Source organism: Pleurodeles waltl, chromosome 6 (assembly GCF_031143425.1).
Source record: "Pleurodeles waltl isolate 20211129_DDA chromosome 6, aPleWal1.hap1.20221129, whole genome shotgun sequence".
Taxonomy (NCBI): Eukaryota; Metazoa; Chordata; class Amphibia; order Caudata; family Salamandridae; genus Pleurodeles; species Pleurodeles waltl.
In genome coordinates this window covers 74,155,374-74,178,865 of record NC_090445.1, presented here as the reverse complement: position 1 = coordinate 74,178,865, position 23,492 = coordinate 74,155,374, and the positions used below count along the sequence as shown (strand labels likewise).

General features: G+C 45.6%; 1 protein-coding gene across 1 annotated transcript in view; it reads left to right on the top strand.

Annotated features, from left to right (window-relative positions):
• Window positions 1-6,708: 6,708 nt before the first annotated feature.
• LOC138299225 (E3 ubiquitin-protein ligase TRIM39-like) overlaps window positions 6,709-23,492 on the top strand; it is a 116,759-nt gene continuing 99,975 nt past the window's right edge. Inside the window, exons 1-2 of the mRNA XM_069237356.1 lie at window positions 6,709-7,184; window positions 23,030-23,125. Of these exons, the coding sequence (XP_069093457.1) occupies window positions 6,726-7,184; window positions 23,030-23,125 (555 nt within the window). The 5' untranslated portion in view covers window positions 6,709-6,725. The remainder of the gene's footprint in view (window positions 7,185-23,029; window positions 23,126-23,492) is intronic.

Sequence of the window (23,492 nt, the reverse complement as noted above, 5' to 3'; positions counted from 1 at the left end):
TCAAAGGGCCTTCTTTGAAGTCCCCCCCCCCAACTTCAAAGGCACAACTGTGTATATGTACTGGGTCTGTGACCCAACCAAGTCAGTCACTTCAGGACTGACAACTGGACTCTGTCAGAAGAACTGCTGTGCTGCATCAAGGACTTTTACTCTGCTGAACTGCTAATATTGAAGGACTGCTGAGGAAGAGCTGGACGCTTACACCCAAAGTGATCTCCAAGGGCTTGTTGCATTGCCTCTTGTTGCTTGAGACTCAGGGATATCAGTGTCTTGAGCAACAAGAGCATCTCCCTAGTCTGATGCACTCTCAATGCAGTGCTGCTTTTGTCCCCAGAACCACACAACATTCTTAACAACTCACAATGGTTATAGGCAACTCTACGCCGGGCCTACCATCATGCGGAAACACTTTTCCTCTGCTGAAGCATGCATTGGGGGACAATGGCATGCTGCTTCTCAGATCGTGCCTGTCGGTTCACCCACATTTGGCACGTTTTACCCTCTTTTCACTTCTGTTCACCTGTGTGATGCACAACATGCCTCCATAGAGTTTAACGGGATCACCCTCTTTTCAAACCAATATCATTCTCCAAACAAGCATTTGCAATGCAATGGGTCTTGTATTTGTTTGAGGTAGAGCTTTTAGCGTTGTAAATTCCTAACTGGACTTTTCTTGACACATAAATTGAAAATGAAAAGTAAAACAGTTGACATAAGCAAGTCAATTCAAAGCGCCACGGCCACTGTGAGCGTGAGAGTTATTGGCTCCCTGCATGAATCTCTAGAAAGGATCGTGGCTGGGATGAAAGGCAAACTGAAACCAGAAGAGGGGCCATCACATGCTGTAACAGGAGAAAGAGTGACATAGTGTAATGGCCAACAAAAATGTTCACTTAGGGAAATCGCCTGGAAGGGAACTCAGCACACAAATGAGGGACATTTCACAAAATGCACCAATAAAAATGAAGCATTTAAAACAAGCAGAGCAAAGAATGAATAGCAAGTGAGGGCGTGGTTAACAGCCCACAGAGAGATTACAACAGGCCAGAGCGTTGGCTCGCCCAACCCTAAAAAGTGTTAATTTTCCGTACACTTTAGTGGGATCACAGTAGTGCTGCTTTTGTGGTGTCAATGAATAGAGGAGCTGGCATGAAGTTCCGTGAGTATAATCCTAGTAGATGCCCTGGACATCCATACCTTAGCTCATAAACCTCCTGTTCTGATCTAGGGGGCTGCTAAGATTCTGGAAATGGAGTGGAAGCATTAGGACGTAGTCAAGACCCAACACTGCACATCTTCCCTATGACAAAAGAAAACAATAAAGTAAACATAGTGAAGGAGGCTACAAAAGCAAAATGTGGAAATGAAACATGCAAATACTACCATGAGGTGATGTCTCTAAGGATCAAGGACACAGGTTAGTAAGATCTAAATAACAAGAGTCCAAGAACCAAGTAACATTGAAGGGTGATAAGTGAAGAAAACCTGATAACAAGGTACAAGTAAAATCAGCACAATACTATATACATGTCACAATGTATATGTTGACAAAAACTCTTAAATGGCTACAAATAGAGAAGATCCCTACAAAAAGGCCCCTGGGCTAAAGTCTTGTTCCAGTCACCACAACGCACATAACCGTTCCGCCACTTGGGGGGGGTCTTCTATTCCTTCTACTGCCAGCTAAGGTTCAATGAGGCTTGATCTCTACATCTAACTACCATCACACAACACTTGTTTGCCAACCTTGCTAGAATCAGCACTCGAAGGCATGCATGTACTGCTCTCGTCTACTCTAATATCTATACTGCCCGGCTGACTCTACCCGCATACTAAGTGTTAGAAATGGGGTATCTGGTTGGCAGTCAGTTGGCACTCTGTCCAAGCAGGGACCCTCACTCTAGTCAGGGCAATAGGGATACACACTTAAGATAACCTCTGCTTACCCCCCTAGGTAGCTTGGCACATGCAACCAGGCTTGTCTCAAAGGTAATGTGTAAAGTATTTGTACCAACACACACAGTAATACAGTGAAAACACTACAAAATGGAAACCACACCAGTTTAGAAAAATAGCCAATATTTATCTAAATCAAACAAGACCAAAAATCCAACATAAGCAAGTAAAGTTATGAATTTTTAAATTAATGAGTCTTACTCCATAGAAAACAATGGATGCGTATCCACAAAGTATCTGGTTTGCGTAAAAAATAAAGCCACATGGGTGACCGTGCGTCGGAAAACTCAGCGATGCGTTCATTTCTTACTCATAATGAGGCTGTGCATCGTTTCTTCTCCAGTTGGGTCAGCGATTTCCGGGTGGGCACCTCAGGTCCGCGCATGTTCACAATGACTTTGACATCCAGCGATGATGCATGCGAAATCCGGTCGCACGGGGATGAGGAACCACACTGAATGGGGTTACGTTGATTTCAGCAAACACAAGCAGGTGTTGCGTAGATCCGCCAGCCGCAATGCAGGTGACGCATAGATTTCTCAGCTGCGATGCAGGTGGTGCGTTGATTTCTCAGCCACGATGCAGGTGGTGCATCGTTTTTACAGCCGCGTTGCATGTGGTGCATCACATTTTTCTCCGCACAGCTCCTGTGCATGGATTTCGGTCTTGGTTCCACCAGCTTCACCTTTCAATGGCCCAAGGACAAGAGTGGGCTCCACTAGGCAAGGTAGGAGTCTCAGCAGAGTCCAGGTGCTGGCAGAGGAAGTCGTTAAGGGCCCTGCAACTTCAAAACAGGAGGCAAGCTCAGTCCAAGCCCTTGTAGACACTTCACAAGTAGGAATAATCCACAAAGTACAGTCTTTGTCCTCTTTCAGGCAGAAGCAGCAACTGCAGGCCAACCCAGCAAAGCACAATCACAGGCAAAGAGGCAGTACTCCTCCTCCAGCTCTTCTCCTTGGCAAAGGTTCCTCTTGAGTCCAGAAGTAATCTAAAACTCCAGGGTTTTGGGTCCACTACTTATACCCCTTTCTGCCTTTGTCGTAGGCAAACTTCAAAGGAAAGTCTATGTTGTTCACAAGATCCTGCCTTGCCCAGGCCTGGCCCCAGACACACACCATGGGGTTGGAGACTGCATTGTGTGAGGGCAGGCCCAGCCCTTTCAGTTATAAGTGTCAAGTCCTCCCTCCCCACTCTAGCCCAGGAGACTCATCAGGATATGCAAGGTACACCCCAGCTCCGTTTGTGTCACTGTCTAATGGAGATTCACAAACTGCCCAATGGTCAGTCTGACCCAGACATTGAATACACAAGCAGGATGAGGCATAGAATGATTAAGCAAGAAAATACCCACATTCTAAAAGTGACATTTTCAAACTGACAATCTAAAAAACAACTTTACTAAAAGATGTATTTTTAAATTGTGACTTCAGAGACCCCAAATTCCACATCTCAATCAGCTCCAAATGGGAAACTGCACTTAAAAAAAGGTTTAAAGGCAGTCCCAATGTTAACCTATGAAAGAGATAGGGCTTGCAATAGTGAAAAACGAATTTGGCAGTATTTCACTATCAAGACATGTAAAACACATCAGTATATCTCCTACCTTTAATATACACTGCACCCTGCCCATGGGGCTACCTAGGGGCTGACTTAGGGGTGCCTTACATGTACAAAAAGGTAATTTAAAATTGCAGACACTGCAGTGACAGGTCTAAGCCAGGTTTACAGGGCTACTCATGGGGTGGCACAATCCGTGCTGCAGGCCCACTAGTAGCATTTGATTTACAGGCCCTGGGCACCTCTAGCGCCCTTTAATAGGGACTTACTAGTAAATCACATATGCCAACCAGGGAAAAGCCAATTACACATACAATTTACACAGAGTGCACTTACACTTTAGCACTGGTCAGCAGTGGTTAAGTGCCCAGAGTACCAAAACCAGCACACAGTCAAAAACACAGGAAGCAGAGGTAAAAAGACAGGGGAAACCACGCCAAGGATGCCAGGTCTAACACTAAGACTTTGTCCCCTCATGCCCTGGAGCACACTTCTTGACCAGCACCACAAGGCTCAACAGAAAGTTTAAAGAAATCCTCCCCCCACAACCACCCCTGCCATGCATTTACACAAATCTTCAGAGCTCCACAACACTCCAGTTACTTCCACGCCGCACAGCTATGTGTTTGAGATTGCATACTCTCCCAATGCTTAACTATTCCGAATTGTGCATAACCTGAATCCCTTCCATGGGTTCCTAAAACTGACTCTCACCTTTGTGTGCCTTGCAAGGCTTTTTCATACTCATCCACCTTAACTCTTACAGGTCTAGTGTTGGTCATACAGTCATAATAACGCTTATATTTGTCATGTGCCGCCTTAAATCTGACTCTCACTATATCCATCAACTAATGTTACACAAAGCTTCAAACATCCAGTCGTACGTGTTCGAAATTCTCCCTCTCATTATTCCCAATAGCGTTTACCCAGTGGCCTCATTGACAGTCATCATATACATCTATACAGTCTTGAGAACTAGGACTTCCCAGTTCATGTTACACCTCACACCCAACTGGATGGCACCCATCAGCACATTTAAATCTCTCAATCATGCCATCAGCACCAGGCTTATACAGAGAGTGGCTCTTACTGCCAGTCTCCCAAGTAGGCTTTCACCTTGTGAGGAGGTAACTGAACATCACTGTCGCTGAGTAACACTGCAGACAAACCCTCATCCATAATCCCCCATGAAAGAAGCCTAGAACTGCATGACCACCAGCCCTTTCCACAATCCTGAAGTCAGGCCAAAGGGAAAAGGTGTTCATAACAGAAATCACATACTTGTGGGGTCCCCTAGCTGGTCCCATAACAGCAACAGCCACAGATTCCCATGAGCTTTTCGGGAGTCCACCTTCGTCCACACATAGGTGGCTGGTAAGTTTACAAAGATTTGTCTGCCATCGCACCCAGCACACTTTCTAACCACTCGCAATGGGTACATTGATGCCAGGCCCCAGAACGGTTTCTTTGTAGCTCTGTGCATCTTCTTTGGGTTGTGCGGTTATTTAGAAGCGCAGTGGTGGGCTGTGGCACTGGTACTGGTGCTCCACAAAGTGGCCCCCGAGAGGGAGTCTAGTGAGAGGCTCAGCAGGACTCGGCGCTGCTGTGGAGAGATGCTGGTGTACTACAACAGGAGGTGCTGCTCTTACTGTGCTCAGGGCTCTTTCCTCTGCAGTGAGAGCAGTAGCTTTCTCTCTGTGCTGAGAGTGGTGCGGTATTTTGTTTGTGGTACATGTGGAACGCTTCTCGTGGGTGGGTGGCTGGTTACCACTGCCGAGACCAGAGTAGGCATAGGCTGCTAAGCCCAGGAACTAGGAATGCATCTGTGGCCTCTAAATACCTATTTAGCCCTGATAACTGTGTCAACATTTCACACTACTGAGAGCACACATCCTTCACAGAGTAACGCTCTCACATCTCAGACCAGGAGTCACACTGTACCCGGAGCAGTCTCACAACCCCTAAAGACTGGCAGCCACACACCACTGGCAGCACTTACACTCCTCACAGATAAGCAGGCAGGCACTACCGATAGCACCCACGCTCCTCACAAAATTGCAGCACAGTAAACTAGGCCTCTTCATTAATTTGTGAGTTCTGTGTGTGCTATTCTGGATGGGTAAGTGGGTGAGTGCAAGACTGAGTCAACTGGTGGATGAATAAATGTATGGATGCAGACATGAGTGCCTGGGTGTATGTACAGATGGATAAGTGTCTTCATGGATGGAAGCATCAGTTATAAGCCCAACCTATAGGCTTTGAAAGAGCTTCATTGGTTTCCCATTTTCAAGTTGAAGACACTTTCCAGTAACCTGTTGATACTTCCAGCTGCGACTCCAATCTCAGTGGCAGACACTGACACCCTCACACCTCAGGGGTAGGTACTTGGAACTAGGCCTGATAAGTGACCTCACGCCACACATAACACTTCCAGCCTGTCCGGACCTTTTAGCTAACATTGTTGTGCATTCTGGGACTTGTAGTTTTGCTTTTACCATTCCATCCAACCGTGCAAAGCACAGTTCAGTGAAGGTCACGTCTGTAAAAAGGGGTCACACATGACGTCCTTGTGGGTGAACGTTACATTTTCATAAATGTGTTCCATTCCCTTCAACTCACAGACACAGCACACTCGGGCACTCCCAGATGCAGACGCCCCCATCAGGCTCAAACAGTCTGGTCACCTGCCGACATCCAGTGGCATCACACATCGTGATGCCCCCTGCAGAATGTGAAGGGGCCCCCCCGAGTCTCCAGTCCCTGACGGATAATCCGCGGCCTTTGGCTGCACTGGGACACCCTGGGGGTTTTGGAGGCTGGTAAATGGTTGCCGCCTGCGTCGCAATAGCGCCATGGACCTGACTTGCACACCCGCAGGCGCCCCCTGTACAGCTTCGTACATTGTAAGCTGCTGACACTCTCAGGTGAGATACTCCCAGCTCCGCCGCAGACACTCCTTGCTCTCCTGCGCAGTCCCACGTTACAGACAGTCACATATGCTACTGCACACTTCCTATTCAGCCACAGACACTCCCTTTTCTGCTGCAGACACGCCCAGCAGTTCTGTGCAGTGGGAGGGGGTGGAAGGAAGGAGAGACGGACACTCCCACTTCAAAAGCTGTGAGAAACGAAACTAAACTGCTCCACTCCCTCCCCGGTGTTCTATCTTTAGCCGCTCCCCGTCCGAATCGGGTCGGCTCTATTATGTGCGCATGCGCAGAACTGTGCGCATGCGCACCGGCGATTTGGACAGGAACATGGCTGCAGCAAACCATCTCCGGAGCCTGAAGGACGAGGCCACCTGCTCCATATGTCTGGAATATTTCACAGACCCGGTGTTCGTGGAGTGTGGACACACCTTCTGTCTGTCCTGTATCACTCGGTGCTGGGAGGGGCTGCAGACAGACTTCCCCTGTCCTCAGTGCAGGGAAATATCTCGAAGTAAAACCCTCCGGCCCAACAGGCACCTGGCGAATGTAGTGGAAATCGCCAAACAGCTTCAGGTACCGAATGCGACCCCCAAGGAGGCGGATCTGTGCAGAAAACACGAAGAGAAACTGAAACTGTTCTGTGAAGATGACCAGGAGCCCATCTGCGTGGTCTGCAGCGTGTCACGTGATCACAAGCAGCACAGGATGCTCCCCATTCAAGAGGCTGCCCAGGAGCACAAGGTATGTGTGCTATAGAGATTGATCCTGGGTGGGACCAGACCACACGGTACTCCAAGAGGATGCCCAGGAGAGGAGGTAGGTGTGCTTTACAGCTGGGTCAGAGGCTGGGACAGACTACATGCTCTCGTCATTCGAGATGCTGCCCAGAGTACAAGGTATGTGTGCTACAGAGCTGGGTCGGGGTGGAACCAGGCCACACGGAAGTTCAAGAGGCTGCCCAGGAGTACAAGGTATGTGTGCTACAGAGGTGAGTCAGAGGCTGGGACAGATCACATGCTGCTGTTTATTCGAGAGGCTGCCCAGGAGTACAAGGTACGTCTCCAATTGGTCTAGACATGGGTAGCCCAGCCTCATACTGTGCTTTGTGTTGCTAACTGACCTTTTTTACTGGCACGACTAATGTTTTAATATCCCAACTGGTACAGAAATTAGGGAAATAACTTCTGTATATATATTTTTTTACTCTGTATCAGTACACACTTAAACCAGTATATATAACAAGTAAGTACTTAAACATATTTTCCACAGCTGCTGTAATGATCCCTGACTGATTAAAGTAAACAAGACAGAAAGGCCATGAACACAGACCGTTTTCTATAAAGTTGTGTGTGCCGGCCTTTGCAGTATTAAAACGTGAATAAATGGACAGTTTTTTTGCTGAGAAAAGTGACAACCCTAACTGTGCCCCCCATCGGAGAGGCTGCACAATAGTACACAGTGTGTGCTTCTAGTCTGAGTCAGAGGCTGAAACAGGATTCATAGAGCTTCCCCATTAGAGGCTGCAGAGGAGAACAACGTGTGCATAGTGATAGAGATCAAATTTTACTAATACATTAGTGGCATAGAAGTTGGCATATGGTGACTTACAAACCTTCCTTTAAAGGCTGAACAGAAAATTTAACCAGGAAAATGAAAAATGTGCACATTTGAATTATGATGGACAATGTGGCTGCCATTCGTCTTTTGACATCTTGTTTTCACATAAAGATATTGTGCATCGATATTTGTGTTAACTGCTGACATGAAATAATGCAAAAAGTATTTCTACTAGATGAATACTAGAAGTGAAGTATTAAATGAACATGAATTAATCATAAATCATACTTCTATTGATTGAAATGGATTTTATTAATATGAGTTACATGTGTGCAAAAAAAAATGCACTTTTAAACTGTTTTGATATGTCATAATTAACTTTTGCACTTAAATAATTTGGGTTGCTTATTCAGCTTTAAATTGTAAGGTGTGCAATAGGATTCATGTGCATTAATTGTATTAATGTGTATTTAGACTTTCTTTACTTGGCTAGGGCTAGAGATTCATTTTACAGCAGTAGAGGAAAATGACTTGCTGATTCTGTTCCCTCTAACATGAATTTTTTCCTAGGTGGCTGACGTGATATTAAATGCCCTATTGTATTGAAGGTGAAGAACATTTTTCAATGTTAACTATGTCACAATATTTGTCCTAGCTGTCGAGCAAGACAGAAAACTTATAATTTATATGTGAGAAATGATTAGTCCATGCTGCGTACCGTGAGAGAAGATCCTGATGTAACAATTAACTAGAAAATGTAATGTTTTGGCGGAACTGCATGATTTCATCTAGATGGTCATGAATTTCTCTGAGAAAATCCAGAATAGCTGTAAACTTCATGGTGTCAGCGACCACCTACTGGATGCTGAATCTTGTGCCTAAGATGAGCCCACCTGAAGGACCAATCAGAAGGTCCACGGATATTTCTAATTAGTGAGGGACTTTGAAACTTAAAGTTAGTCTAGTCCTGTCTCAAGTATATTGTTGTCTGTCAGTGTCTGCTGATGTTTGGTGAAGGTTGCTGCTGTCATCTCCACCTCCTGTCCCTCTCAAAGTCTTCTGCCGTATTTAATCTTTATATTATGAATTTCTTCTTGTCCTAATTGCCCCGTTTGCTAATGCTGTTCAGTAGTAATATGCCCAACTAATTCTGAACATGTCCTGATGCTGATGTCGTGAGAAGATGACCGTTCTGTTCGATGAAACATTCCTGTCTGCTGTTCTATGAGGAGAGGTAATACTAAATGTGGTTTCTTATTTCCTTTCTAGTTTAGATAATTACACCAGCGTATTTTTTATAGAGAGTAACCCAAGTTAGATGATTTTTTTCCAATTATTTGTCTTTTCCCCTTTTAGCTTTTGCCCACATGTGTAAGCCCGCTCACACACATGCAAGTCCAAAGTCGTGTTAGAAATAAGGATGGCCCAGCTTTGAAATTGATTGTTAAAGGTTGTATTTTGATGATGTAATAATGTCACTATCATCTGCTTTGAAATCTGATATCTGATAGAGACAGCTAGCCGCAGATTCCTTATCGTCTCCTCCAGCCATCAGACTGGATCCGGAAGCGTTATCCTCAGCAGTACCTCTGCGCGTCGGTAGAGGGCGTTTGGCGACTGTTGCGATGTCGTCCCCGGACATGACGTCGACCGAGTCCATATAGTCCCTCCCCCGACATGCAGACATCAGTTTCTTATTTTTCGCGCAGCAACGCCGATCCTGAGAAGCCGTTCCTCTGGCCCTTTTTTGGCCTTTACCCTTTTCTTTGAATTTTTTTGTGGGTTGGGAAAAGCATATATGCCTTCAGGCTTTAAGAACTGTGGGACCTGTGCTCGACATATGTCGCTCACGGACCCCACTGCTTCTGTATGTGGTGCCTTCGCACTCACCACGACGCCGACGATTGCGACGCCTGTCGTCAACTGAAGCCCAAGTCCTTGGGCAGCGGATGAAGCTCCATGTGGCACGGGAATCTCTGACCCAATTGTGGGACTATTACTCGTCCTCGCATGCAATTTTTGGGTCTTCCCTTCCCTCTATAGTGCCTTCGGGCCGTAAGGAGGCGGCGGGTGCTCTGACGGGGCCTTCACCGGCGGCTTAGTCCTTGATGCCCATTACGTCCCTCGACTTTGACTCCAGAGTCGGATCGGCGCCGATGCAGGCCTCTTATGCCCCCATCGGCTGCGCTTGATTCCGCTCTTCCAACGCCGTTCTCGGCATTTGTGGCGCATACGACTCAGCACCCCTATTATTCTTTCTCTGGAGTCGGACGACACCAAATCCAAGGTTGAGGCCTCACCCTCTCAGCATCATTCGACGTTGACACCGACACCGGGAGTGGCGTTGCTGGAATTGGATGTTCCTACAATGCCTGAGCCTCTTGGTCCTCTATTGGAGGGTCCTGAACATTATCAGCCTCCTTCTTCAGGCACCATTCCGCTTTCACATTCAGATTGGTTGCTTGATTTGCCCAACGCGAGCGGACTTGATTTCTCACAGCCTCCTCTCATCTCCTTGTTTAGCGACCGAGGCTAGTTCTGCTTCTGCAGATATGTTCAAACGGATTGCTGAGGTGTTGCACTTACAGCCTTCTACACTGCAGTTGTCCACGGAGCCCTAACTTTATGTTTTACATCCTGGCCAGTCTTCTATAGAGCCAATCCTTCCTTATTATGTGACTCTTTATGACATCGTCTTGGCTGTTTGGACCCAGCCAATTTCTGCCCCCCCTGTGGGGCGTATTATCTCCCACAGATACAGGCCAGCCCCGGAAGATCCGTTATGCCTACGCCGTCACCCGACAGCTCAAAGTTTTGTAGTGCAAACTGCTTTGGCTGCACATGGTATTACACAGATTTCTCCTGTTCCACCAGAACGGGAAGCCAGACAGCTGGACGCTTCTGGTAGGGGGATGTTTGCTTCATCTAGTTCGGCCTTAAGTTCCACTAACACCTCTTATGTGCTTGCTCGCTTCTCCCATGTTTTATGGGATTTAGTGGAGCGTATTTTACCATCTCTGCCTGACAAGGCTAGGGCTGCCCTTTAATACGGGATGGTCAGCAGGCCGCCAAACTCGGTGTTCATTCTGGTATGGATACCATCGGTTCCGTTCTAATGGTTTCATCAGTTGCACTACAGCAAAGAGCTTGGCTACACTCTTCTAATTTTTCAGATCCTGTGAGAGATTGATTGCTTGACATGACTTTTGATGGCAAGTCCCTTTTTAGCGCACATGCAGATTCAGCTTTATGCTGCTTCAAAGATGCTTATAATGGGACTTAATGTCAGATCCTTCTGTAGAGCTCCTTTCAGGCACCTATACCATAGCATGATGCTTTGGGTCTCTGAGGTTCCTCGTGTGTTTTTATACATGCACTCCTTTAGCAGTTGTGTTGTTCATTGCAGTTAGTGTTGTCTTCTGGAATTCAGTTAGCATCCAGTGTGACCTCCTGCTTTTTGCAAGGTCATTTTTTTACAATGTTTTTTTCCCATTATGGACTTTTTCCTTAAATGTTCATTTACATTTAACTGGTAGTGCACACCATTTTAGTTCAGCAATCGCAAAGCCACGAAGGACATTCATGTTAATTTCTTCTTGGTGGCTCCACACATGGTGGTTCTTTTTTGTTGTGATTTTATACCAGGTCTGAATATCATTACACCTATGGCATGTTTTCTGTTCTATTCTACTTATAGGTGGTGGCCTACAATCTCTGTGATTTTGTGGAGATTGGGTTTAGCCATAGCTCTTTTGAGCATTTGATGTAAGCTCTTTGCTACTCTTCCCGCCTTTGTGTTCCCTATTGGGAACTTTCTTGGTACTCCTAATGGAGCAGTTTGTTTCCTAATGTCTTATGATTTCTGTGCATGTGTTGCATGTGTCCTTTTCCATTCTTCCTATATAAGAGATTTTTTCTACCCATGTTCAAATGGTGTGTATAATGGTCAATTGACTCATATTTTTATTCCAGATCTCCTTTTCTGGTTATCTTTCTCCACATTCAGGGCCAACATCTGTTGCCCCTGGAGGTTATTATTTTCACCTTTCTACTGCTTTTTTGAAGGTGGCTGTGAATGTCATTCCTTGTTGTCTGATTTTCTGTTTAAAAAGAATATATATATATATATATATATATATATATATATATATATTTTGTCACAACATAACTTATTTTTCTGTACTGTCCATTTATGGTACTGTAGTTCCCTCATGGGCATTGTGTGGGGTGCTCCCCTATGGCTTCATGTCCAGGCTCGCTGATACTCATACTGAATTGTGTGTGGTTTTCTCTGCGTATGTCTCAGATATTTTCACACACCCTTTTTCCCTTCAGTCATCTATCGCTTCTTCTGTGGACTCTTTCCTAACCATTAGTCCACTATGGTTGGGTTATAATTGTGTATCACCATACATCTATGCAATGGATCTTGCCGTTTCCTACATTCCTCCCATGAGGGAGATGTCTAGTGCTCCTATAGGGTGTTCTTCCCACCTAGTCTTTTATGACTAGTTTTGTAACCCTTTTGGAGGGTTGTTTCCCCTTCGGTATGTGTCTTCTTTCTTATCTGTTGTCGTCTACTACAGATATCTCACTGTAGGCTTACTCCCCTGGTGTTGCGACTTTCTTGTATCTTAGGGGTGGGAAGGTTTTTTTTCTCTTTTTATTATATGTCTTCCTTTCTAACCTGACAGGTTTCTAAGGTCTAGTATTTTGATTCCATTCCAGGAATTGAACTTGTTATGCTTTGTAGAGCAGCATCCACTGTTGCTCTACCTTTGGTTCACTATATCTGTCCTGGTTCAACCCTGGGGCTTACTGCTGTTGATTCTGTTTCTTCAACGATTTTCTTCCATTGGTTGCTTTTGCTCCTTTTAGAATTACACTCTCTTTGCGTTTCTGTGCTTTCTGTACCGCACTGTATCTGTCGGTTTCTCTGAGCGGATGGTTCTTCCACCTTCTGTTTCCCTTGATTACTGACTTCGTTTCATCTTTGGTTGACTTTTAGGTTTTGAGGGATGTTTATTTCACACACCCCCTTCATTTTCTGGTCATGTTTCTTTTATTGCATTATAAGCATGGCTCGATATTCAGGTCTCTAACCTTTTGTAAGGAAATGCCTCTTTGGCATGGTTACCCCCTGACTTTTTGCCTTTGCTGATTCCAGGTTATGATTTTGTGTGCTGAGGCCTGCTAACCAGGCCCCAACACCAGTGTTCTTTCCCTAAAACTGTACCTTTGTCTCCACAATTGGCACACCCTGGCATCCAGGTAAGTCCCTTGTAACTGGTAACCCTGGTACCAAGGGCCCTGATTCCAGGGAAGGTCTCTAAGGGCTGCAGCATGTCTTATGCCACCATGGGGACCCCTCACTCAGCACAGACACACTGCTTGCCAGCTTGTGTGTGCTGGTCGGGTGAAAATGACTTAGTCGACATGGCACTCCCCTCAGGGTGCCATGCCAACCTCACACTGCCTATGGCATAGATAAGTCGCCCCTCTAGCAGGCCTTACAGCCCTAAGGCAGGGTGCACTATACCACAGGTGAGGGCATAGGTTCATGAGCACTATGCCCCTACGGTGTCTAAGCAAAACCTTAGATATTGTAAGTGCAGGGTAGCCATAAGAGTATATGGTCTGGGAGTCTGTCCTACAGGAACTCCACAGCACCATAATGGCTACACTGAAAACTGGGACGTTTGGTATCAAACTTCTCAGCACAATAAATGCACACTGATGCCAGTGTACATTTTATTGTGAAATACACCCAGAGGGCATCTTAGAGATGCCCCCTGAAAACATACCCGACTTCCAGTGTGGGCTGACTAGTTTTGTCAGCCTGACACACACCAGACATGTTGCTGGCCACATGGGGAGAGTGCCTTTCTAACTCTGTGGCTAGTAACAAAGCCTGTACTGGGTGGAGATGCTTCTCACCTCCCCCTGCAGGAACTGTAACACCTGGCGGTGAGCCTCACAGGCTCACCCCCTTTGTTACAGCGCCACAGGGCATCCCAGCTAGTGGAGATGCCCGCCCCCTCAGGCCACGGCCCCACTTTTGGCGGCAAGGCCAGAGGAGATAATGAGAAAAACAAGGAGGAGTCACTGGCCAGTCAGGACAACCCCTAAGGTGTCCTGAGCTGAGGTGACTCTGACTTTTAGAAATCCTCCATCTTGCAGATGGAGGATTCCCCCAATAGGATTAGGGATGTGCCTCCCTCCCCTCAGGGAGGAGGCACAAAGAGGGTGTAGCCACCCTCAGGGCTAGTAGCCATTGGCTACTAACCCCCCAGACCTAAACACACCCCTAAATTGAGTATTTGGGGGCCCCCAGAACCTAGGAAGATAGATTCCTGCAACCTGAAGACGAAGAAGGACTGCTGACCTGAAGCCCTGCAGAGAAGACGGAGACACCAACTGCTTTGGCCCCAGCCCTACCGACCTGTCTCTCCACTTCGAGAAAAACTGCATCAGCGACGCTTCCCCCAGGGTCCAGCGACTTCTGAAGCCTCAGAGGACTACCCTGCATCTAAAAGGACCAAGAACTCCTGAGGACAGCGGCCCTGTTCCACAAAGACTGCAACTTTGCAACAAAGAAGCAACTTTTAAAGACCACACGTTTCACGCCGGAAGCATGAGACTTTCCACTCTGCACCCGACGCCCCCGGCTCGACCTGCAGAAAACCAACACTACAGGGAGGACTCCCCGGCGACTGCGAGCCCGTGAGTAGCCAGAGTTGACCCTCCCTGCTCCCCCCCCCCCCAGCGATGCCTGCAGAGGGAATCCAAAGGCTCCCCCTGACCGCGACTACTTGCTTCAAAGAACCCGACACCTGGGAAACACACTGTTCCTGCAGCCCCCAGGACCTGAAGGATCCGACCTCCAGTGCAGGAACGACCCCCAGGTGGCCCTCTCCCTAGCCCAGGTGGTGGCTACCCTGAGGAGCCCCCCCCTTGCCTGCCTGCATCGCTGAAGAGACTCCTGGGTCTCCCATTGAAACCTATTGCAAACCCGACACCTGTTTGCACTCTGCACCTGGCCGCCCCTGTGCTGCTGAGGGTGTACTTTTTGTGCTGACTTGTGTCCCCCCCCGGTGCCCTATAAAACCCCCCTGATCTGCCCTCCGAAGTCGCCGGTACTTAACTGCTGGCAGACTGGAACCGGGGCGCCCCCTTCTCCATTGAAGCCTATGCGTTTGGTGCACCACTTTGACCTCTGCACCTGACCGGCCCTGAGCTGCTGGTGTGGTAGCTTTGGGGTTGCCCTGAACTCCCAACGGTGGGCTACTTGGACCCAACTTTGAACCCTGTAAGTGCTTTACTTACCTGAAAAACTAACAAATACTTACCTCCCCCAGGAACTGTTGAATTTTGCACAGTGTCCAATTTTAAAATAGCTTATTGCCATTTTTGCCAAAACTGTACATGCTATTGTGATGATTCAAAGTTCCTAAGATACCTGAGTGAAATACCTTTCATTTAAAGTATGGTTTGTAAATCTTGAACCTGTGGTTCTTAAAATAAACTAAGAAAATATATTTTTCTATATAAAAAAACCTATTGGCCTGGAATTGTCTTTGAGTGTGTGTTCCTCATTTATTGCTTGTGTGTGTACAACAAATGCTTAACACTACCCTCTGATAAGCCTACTGCTCGACCACACTACCACAAAATAGAGCATTAGAATTATCTCTTTTTGCCACTATCTTACCTCTAAGGGGAACCCTTGGAATCTGTGCATGCTATTTCTTACTTTGAAATAGTACATACAGAGCCAACTTCCTACATTGGTAGATCAGCGGTGGGGTACAAGACTTTGCATTTGCTGGACTACTCCGCCAATACCTGATCACACGACTAAATTCCATAAATTGTCATTAGAAACTGATTTTTGAAATTTGAGCTATTTTTCTAAATTTTTAAAAGTCCTGCTAGGGCCTTGTGTTAGTCCCTGTTAGCATTTCTTTTAGAGTTTAAAAGTTTGGATTAAGTTCTAGAGATAGTTTTAGATTCTTAAAAAGTATTCCAACTTTTAGAAACCAAATGTCTACTATAGAAGAGATAGTGATGGAACTCAACCTCACCCCTTACCTGCATCTTGGGATGTCAGAGTTAAGGTCTCTGTGCAGAATCAAAAAGATAAAAACTGGTTCAAATCCTACCAAAGTACAGCTCCAGGAGCTCTTGGCAGAGTTTGCTAAAAACAACCCCTCTGATGATGGCCTCACAGAGGGGGACACTAGTGATTTGGAGGAACTCCCACCCCCAGTCCTAGATAGGGAGACCAGGGTTTCTCCAACCCTGGCTCCACAAGCGATAGTCAGAGATGCTGCTTCTCTCACAGGAGAGTCCATCAACTCTGGAAGCATTGAGAGCAGTCTCACTGAAGATGACCTCCTGCTAGCCAGGATGGCCAAAAGATTGGCTTTGAAAAGACAGATCCTAGCCATAGAAAGGGAAAGACAAGAGATGGGCTTAGGTCCCATCAATGGTGGCAGCAATTTTAATAGGGTCAGAGATTCTCCTGACGTGCTAAAAATCCCCAAAAGGATTGTAACTAAATATGAAGATGGTGATGACATCACCAAATGGTTCACAGCTTTTTAGAGGGCTCGTGCAACCAGAAAAGTAAACAGATCTCACTGGGGTGCTCTCCTTTGGGAAATGTTCACTGGAAAGGGTAGGGATAGACTCCTCACACTCTCTGGAAAAGATGCAGAATCCTCTGACCTCATGAAGGCTACCCTGATTGAGGGCTTTGGATTCTCAACTGAGGAGTACAGGATTAGGTTCAGGGGGGCTCAAAAATCCTCGAGCGAGACCTGGGTTGATTTTGTTGACTTTTCAGTCAAAACACTGGATGGTTGGATTAATGGCAGTGGTGTAAATGATTATGATGGGCTGTACAATGTGTTTATGAAAGAACACCTGTTAAGTAATTGTTTCAATGATAAACTGCATCAGCATCTGGTAGACCTAGGGCCAATTTCTCCCCAAGAATTGGGAAAGAAGATGGACCATTGGGCCAAGACTAGGGTGACCAAGACTTCCACAGGGGGTGACCAAAAGAAATGAGTCACAAAGACTCCCCAGGGGAAGAGTGTTGAGACATCCAAGGGTAAAAGTAAAGAGCCTTCTACAGGGCCCCAAAAGCCTGCTCAGGAGGGAGGGTCCAAAGCCTCTTCACAATCCAATTTTGGGTACAAGGGTAAAAACTTTGATCCCAAAAAGGCCTGGTGTCGTAGCTGTAATCAGCAGGGATACCAAACTGGAGACAAGGCCTGTCCCAAGAAAGGTTCCGCTTCAAACTCTACTCCAGTTAGCACTGGAATAGCCAGTCTCCAGGTGGGATCAACAGTCTACCCAGAGCAAATCAGGGTCCACACTGAAGCTACATTAGTCTCTGAGGGTGAGGTGGACTTAGCCACACTGGCTTCCTGGCCCCCTAATAGGCAAAAATACAGGCAGCAGCTCTTAATTAATGGGACTAGTGTAGAAGGCCTGAGCGATACAGGTGCCAGTGTCACCATGGTGACAGAGAAACTGGTTTCCCCAGGACAATACCTGACTCGACAAACTTATCCAGTCACCAACGCTGACAATCAGACTAAAGTACATCCCATGGCTATGGTAACTTTAGAATGGGGAGTGGTCAATGGCCTGAAACAGGTAGTAGTCTCCTCAAATATCCCTGTAGACTGTTTGCTTGGAAATGACCTGGAGTCCTCAGCATGGGCTGAGGTAGAACTCAAAACCCATGCAGCCATGCTGTGTATCCCTGAACTGGTGTGTGACAAGACAAGGGCACAGTGCAAGGCTCAGGGTGAAAAAGTGGTGTTGGAGCCTGGAATAATGGCCCAACCCTCCAAGAGAAAAGGAAAGAAGACTGGGGAACCAGCTTCAACACAAAAAAAGAAAGGGAACCTCTCGTCCCAGGAAGAAGTTCTGCCCTCTGAGGGAACTGAGCCCATGGAGTTGGAACCTTATCAGGTTGAACTCTTAGGCCCAGGGGGACCCACAAGGGAACAGTTGTGTAAGGGGCAAGAAACCTGTCCCTCTCTTGAAGGCCTTAGGCAGCAAGCTGCTGAAGAGACCAAAGGAAAAATCAATGGAACACATAGAGTCTATTGGGAAGATGGACTCCTCTACGCTGAGGCAGGAGATCCCAAACCTGGTGCCATCAGGAGAGTGGTAGTGCCTCAGGAGTTTAGGAAGTTCATTCTGACCTTAGCTCATGATATTCCACTTGCTGGGCATGTGGGACAAACCAAGACTTGGGAGAGGTTAGTCAACCATTTTATTGGCCCAACATGTCCCAGAAGGTAAAGGAGTTTTGTGTCTCCTGTGCCACCTGTCAAGCCAGTGGTAAGACAGGTGGACATCCAAAGGCCCCCCTCATTCCACTTCCAGTGGTGGGGGTCCCCTTTGAAAGAGTGGGTGTGGACATAGTGGGTCCACTTGAACCTCCCACAGCCTCAGGGAACCAGTATATCCTAGAGGTTAGTGGATCATGCCACTAGGTACCCTGAAGCAATTCCCCTTAGGTCCACTACTGCCCCTGCTGTAGCTAAAGCACTCATAGGTATCTTTACCAGAGTGGGATTTCATAAGGAGGTGGTGTCTGACAGGGGTACCAACTTCATGCCAGCATACCTGAAACACATGTGGAATGAGTGTGGGGTAACTTACAAATTCACCACACCATACCATCCATAAACCAATGGTCTTGTAGAAAGATTTAATAAGACGTTGAAAGGCATGATCATGGGGCTCCCTGAAAAGCTTAAAAGGAGATGGGATGTCCTCTTGCCATGTCTGCTTTTCGCCTACAGGGAGGTGCCTCAGAAGGGAGTAGGGTTTTCCCCCTTTGAGCTTCTGTTTGGCCATCCTGTAAGGGGACCACTAGCTCTTGTAAAAGAAGGCTGGGAGAGACCTCTATGTGAGCCTAAACAAGATATAGTGGACTATGTTCTAGGCCTACGTTCCAGGATGGCAGAGTACATGGAAAAGGCAAGTAAAAACCTTGAGGCCAGCCAACAACTCCAGAAGATAAGGATCCATTTCCCATAATCAAGCTTTATAAAGAACCAAAACATGGGCATTTTAAGGCAAATTCAGAACATATATTCCATGAATATTTGAGAGCAGTTGCAACAAATGAATTGAAGCCCAGATGAACAACCATAGAAAAGAGTTACGAGACAACATGAACCCCAAGTTATAAATAATGCCCAAATATGTCTCCAAAAGGAGCTACATTATTTTTAATTAGACAGTATTGTCAACTTATTAAAGCATCTGCAAGCCTTGTCCCATATGAACTCTATAGACATTGGGGGTCATTACAACCCTGGCGGTCAAAGATCGCCAGGGCTGTTTTGGCGATTGCACCACCAACAGGCTGGCGGTGCAATCTTGTGTATTTTGGCCGCGGTTGCACCGCTGGGACTGGTGGTTTACCGCCACGATGGTCCCGGCGGGAGTAATCCTCCAGGGCAGTGCTGCTTGCAGCGCTGCCCAGGGGATTACGAGTCCCCCTACCGCCAGCCTTTTCCTGGTGGTTTGAACCGCCAGGAAAAGGCTGGCGGTACGGGGAGTCATGAATGGGCAGTGCAGGGGCCCCCTGACAGTGCCCGTGCAGCTGTTCAGTGTCTGCTATGCAGACAGTGAAAAGCACGACGGGTGCAACTGCACCCGTCGCACGGGCTCAACACCGCCGGCTCCATTTGGAGCCGGCTCCTGTGTTGCGGCCGAGATCCCCGCTGGGCCTGCGGGCGGAAACCAGGTTTCTGCCTGACGGCCCAGCGGGGATCTCCTGATGGCCGCGGCCGCCCGGTGGTCCGATCTTGGCGGGCGGCTTCAGCCGCCCTCCAAAATCGTAATGAGGGCCATAGTTTCCACATAATTCTTAACCCTACTATGGAACCAAACAAATGAGCCAACATTAGTTAGTTGGGTATCCTCAGGCATAGCTTCACAGATTTATTTTAAAAAGATGCATTCAGATTGTAAATAAAAATGACTAATATATGGAGAATTCCTACCCATTTCAGCTAGCGCTTCAAATTCAAAATCATTCATATTTGATAGTTCAATTCCCTTCACCTGCCGTGGAGGCCCCACAATCTATCCTAAAAAACTCAATAGGAAAAACTATAACCAAGATTAAAAATAGGTCTCAGCTTGTACCCCTATCTACAATACTGCACTACAGTGGTCAAACCACTGAGCAAGTGAGCTGCTCAAACCCTAAAAATGATTACATCTGGCTCACACCAGCATTAATTTATTGAACAACGAGCTGAAACATGGATCCAACTCTGAGATCAGCGGCTTTGAACCAAAGTATTGTGCTATTACAAATATGCTCCTAGAATGTCGGAGGGTTATTAAAGATGATCGAAGAGCATGAGAAGATATTATGCTGGCAATAAATTCATATCTTTTTAATGCAAGATACGTGGGCTCAACAACCAATCCCTTTAATTGGATAAATTGAATTTAATAATGTTGCGATTAAAGAGGTATCAAAAGGACTACCAAAGGGTGGGCTAGAAATTTGTGTCTCGACTGATCTTAATCTTAATGTGACTCAGATATGAACAAATGCATCTTGGATCTTAGTAGTAAAAATCAGGAGGTGGTCATTGAAGCAGCCTTGTTATATTTATACATCACAAAACGAGAAGTGGGACACTGCGAGCAAACTACTTTTACAAATTATGGACCTCAAAGCAGAACATAATAATGCTGCTATACGTTTGTTGGGGGCGTTAACGCGAACCTGTTCTATCTACCACATGAAGAGGAACAAAATTAGATCCCAATAACTTATGTGGAATTTACGCAACAAGATTGCACTGCCACACAGTAGACGAGATGAAATCTGAGAAAATATTTTAACGCATATATCTCTACCAGTTTACGTGTTATAAATGGACAGCCTGGGTATAAATCTCCGTTATGTGTAATTCCAGGGATGTGGAATTCCTATCGCCCGACACATCTGGTTTGGGGTCAAGGGCAACAAGTTTTTATGTTTACTTTGTCCATGGGACAAGTAGGCCCAACCCTCTGCAGCACAAACCCTTTGGCTGCCTGTTTACAGAGAGTGGAACTCTCTGCAGTTGAGGTAATGTGTTTCCAAAAGATAATGCTGTTCGAACTTGTATTTATGGTTCATTATTTGAAAGCCTTCATTATTAGGGTGAGTGCTGTAAATAAATGTTTTAAGGTCACACTTCACTACTGACGTTGGTTCCAGTACAAAAAAAAAAAAAAAACATGTATACACATGTTTGAAAAGTTTAGGCTATGAGGCTAAGTATAATGTTCCCAGAATGCTCTCTGATTAGATGCAAATGAAGTGTCATTTAGTAAAATGTGTTGATGCATGCTAGTAGTTCCCAAAAATATTTCTAATGGAAAATCAGTGTAACCATTTTCAACACGAATATGGGAAGCATGAAAATAAACAAACACTGACAAAGCCAACTGGTCTGACAAATTTTGTAAGTATTTTAGTTTCATCAATGCGTGTCTTGCAAAACACAGGAAGATAAGGCAAACTTAGAGCTATTGGCTTTTCTTGCCACATAAATTGAAAATGAAAAGTAAGACATTAGTTGACATAAGCGAGCCAATTCAAAGCGACATGGCCACCATGAGCATGATCGTGAAGGAGAGAAACAAAAGGAAAAAGCTTGCTCACAGTCAAACATATCGACAGACGTGCAATTATCTATGTAACAAGGTCAGTCTGCAAGGCGGTAACAAAACCTCCTCAAGGAGGGACAAATGTAAAGCATTTACCAATAATAACAAAGGATTTTTGAAAGGCAAGCCCACAAATGAGCGAGTGTGATGGGTGTAGTTAAAAGTCCCCTCTACTTACAACAGGTCAAAGTGCTTGCGCACTTGACCTAAAAAGGAGTTTGGGCAGCAAAAAAAGGAATATTATGATCAATTCAGGGTTAAGCTGCAGTACACAAGCAACAGTAAATGTCTGAAAGAATTTTGGAAAACGATCAGCCATATAGAAAGAGGTTGTTTCAATGCAAAGAACACTGACATCTCAGAGCCACCATAGGTTAATTAACTCAGCTTGAACTACTTTGCAATGTATAAAGATACCAATGTTATTGCCGGGAGAGAAGAAGAATTGTGTCACTCTCCAGAAGTTAGAGTCCTCTGTATCGAGCAGTTTGACAACATCTTGATGGCTTATAAAGAAAGACAGCTGAAAACACTGATACTAAAAAGCCGTGCACAGGGAGCCCCAGGACTAAATGGTCTAGAGCGAGTTCTTTTAAAAACAAACCTCACCTTCTGGTCAACAAAATTGATGCCAATGTATAATCCTATCTTGGAAAATAAGCAAATACTGGACTACTGGATAGGGGCAATCCTACACTCAATATTTAGAAGTCAAGTCCAGCAAACAGTCGGCGAATTGCCTTTCTTGATAATCATAGACCGTATGCAATCTAATCGTAATACCTTTGGTAACACATGTATCGTCAACTTCTGTACAGAACAAGGCAAATCCTCAAAATTGCTTTCCTAATGATTACACATCATGATAAATCATGTGCCTAAAAATGCCCGTTATTTGTATTCGTACGCCAAAAATATGAAATCATCACAGTATGGAATCTAAGAACAAGCCAGTGATAAAAAAAAAAAAAGAAGCCTGTTCTGATGAATATCATAAGTTACTTGCCCAGTAAAATATGTCCTGACAGTTGTTTGCCATGAGATTATGGCTTACAGAATTACTACCCAGATAAAACTTCATGTGTGAGAGGATGTATTGCTAAGATAACATGCCATAAAAGTCCCAGATAGCGTGCCATTGTAGCATGCCCTTAGGTGTATTGCTCTGATAACATACAAGAGGAATCTTTATGTACCTTTGGCAGTAACAGACACTTTTATTAAAAGACAAATACAAAGTATGTATCTCAACCACTGAAGGATAGTTGCACAATATGTTTATGGTTTTGAAAATATAGACTTTCTTCTTTTAGGAGAAGTTTCAAAGTTATCTAGACTGTTTGAAGAAAGATCTGGAGGATATGCTAGAGCTGAATCGGAAAGAAGAGATGAAAGTAACACAACTGGAGGTAAGAGAAAAGTAACTGAAATACCAGTAGCTTGGAGCAAGTACTCAATACATTGTCTCGCTCTACACGATTTCCTACAAGATCACAGAATTCGTATCAGGGGTCGACCATACCTACATTAGGGTCTTCCTGACTGTGTTTTGAAACTGTCACCTGCAGCATCCACTAATACAAAAGCATAATGTTGCTTCAAAACCCTGGGATTTTGTTTGTATGTTGTGTAAAGGTGATCAACTGTATCCCTGATTTTCCTTAGATGTCTTCTTGGGGGAGGTGACTTCAGTCCATGGGGTGATGGTAACAAGGATATTATTAAAGTGCATTACTACATGTTAAGACAGGAGTCTCCATCCTCTGTAATGGAACC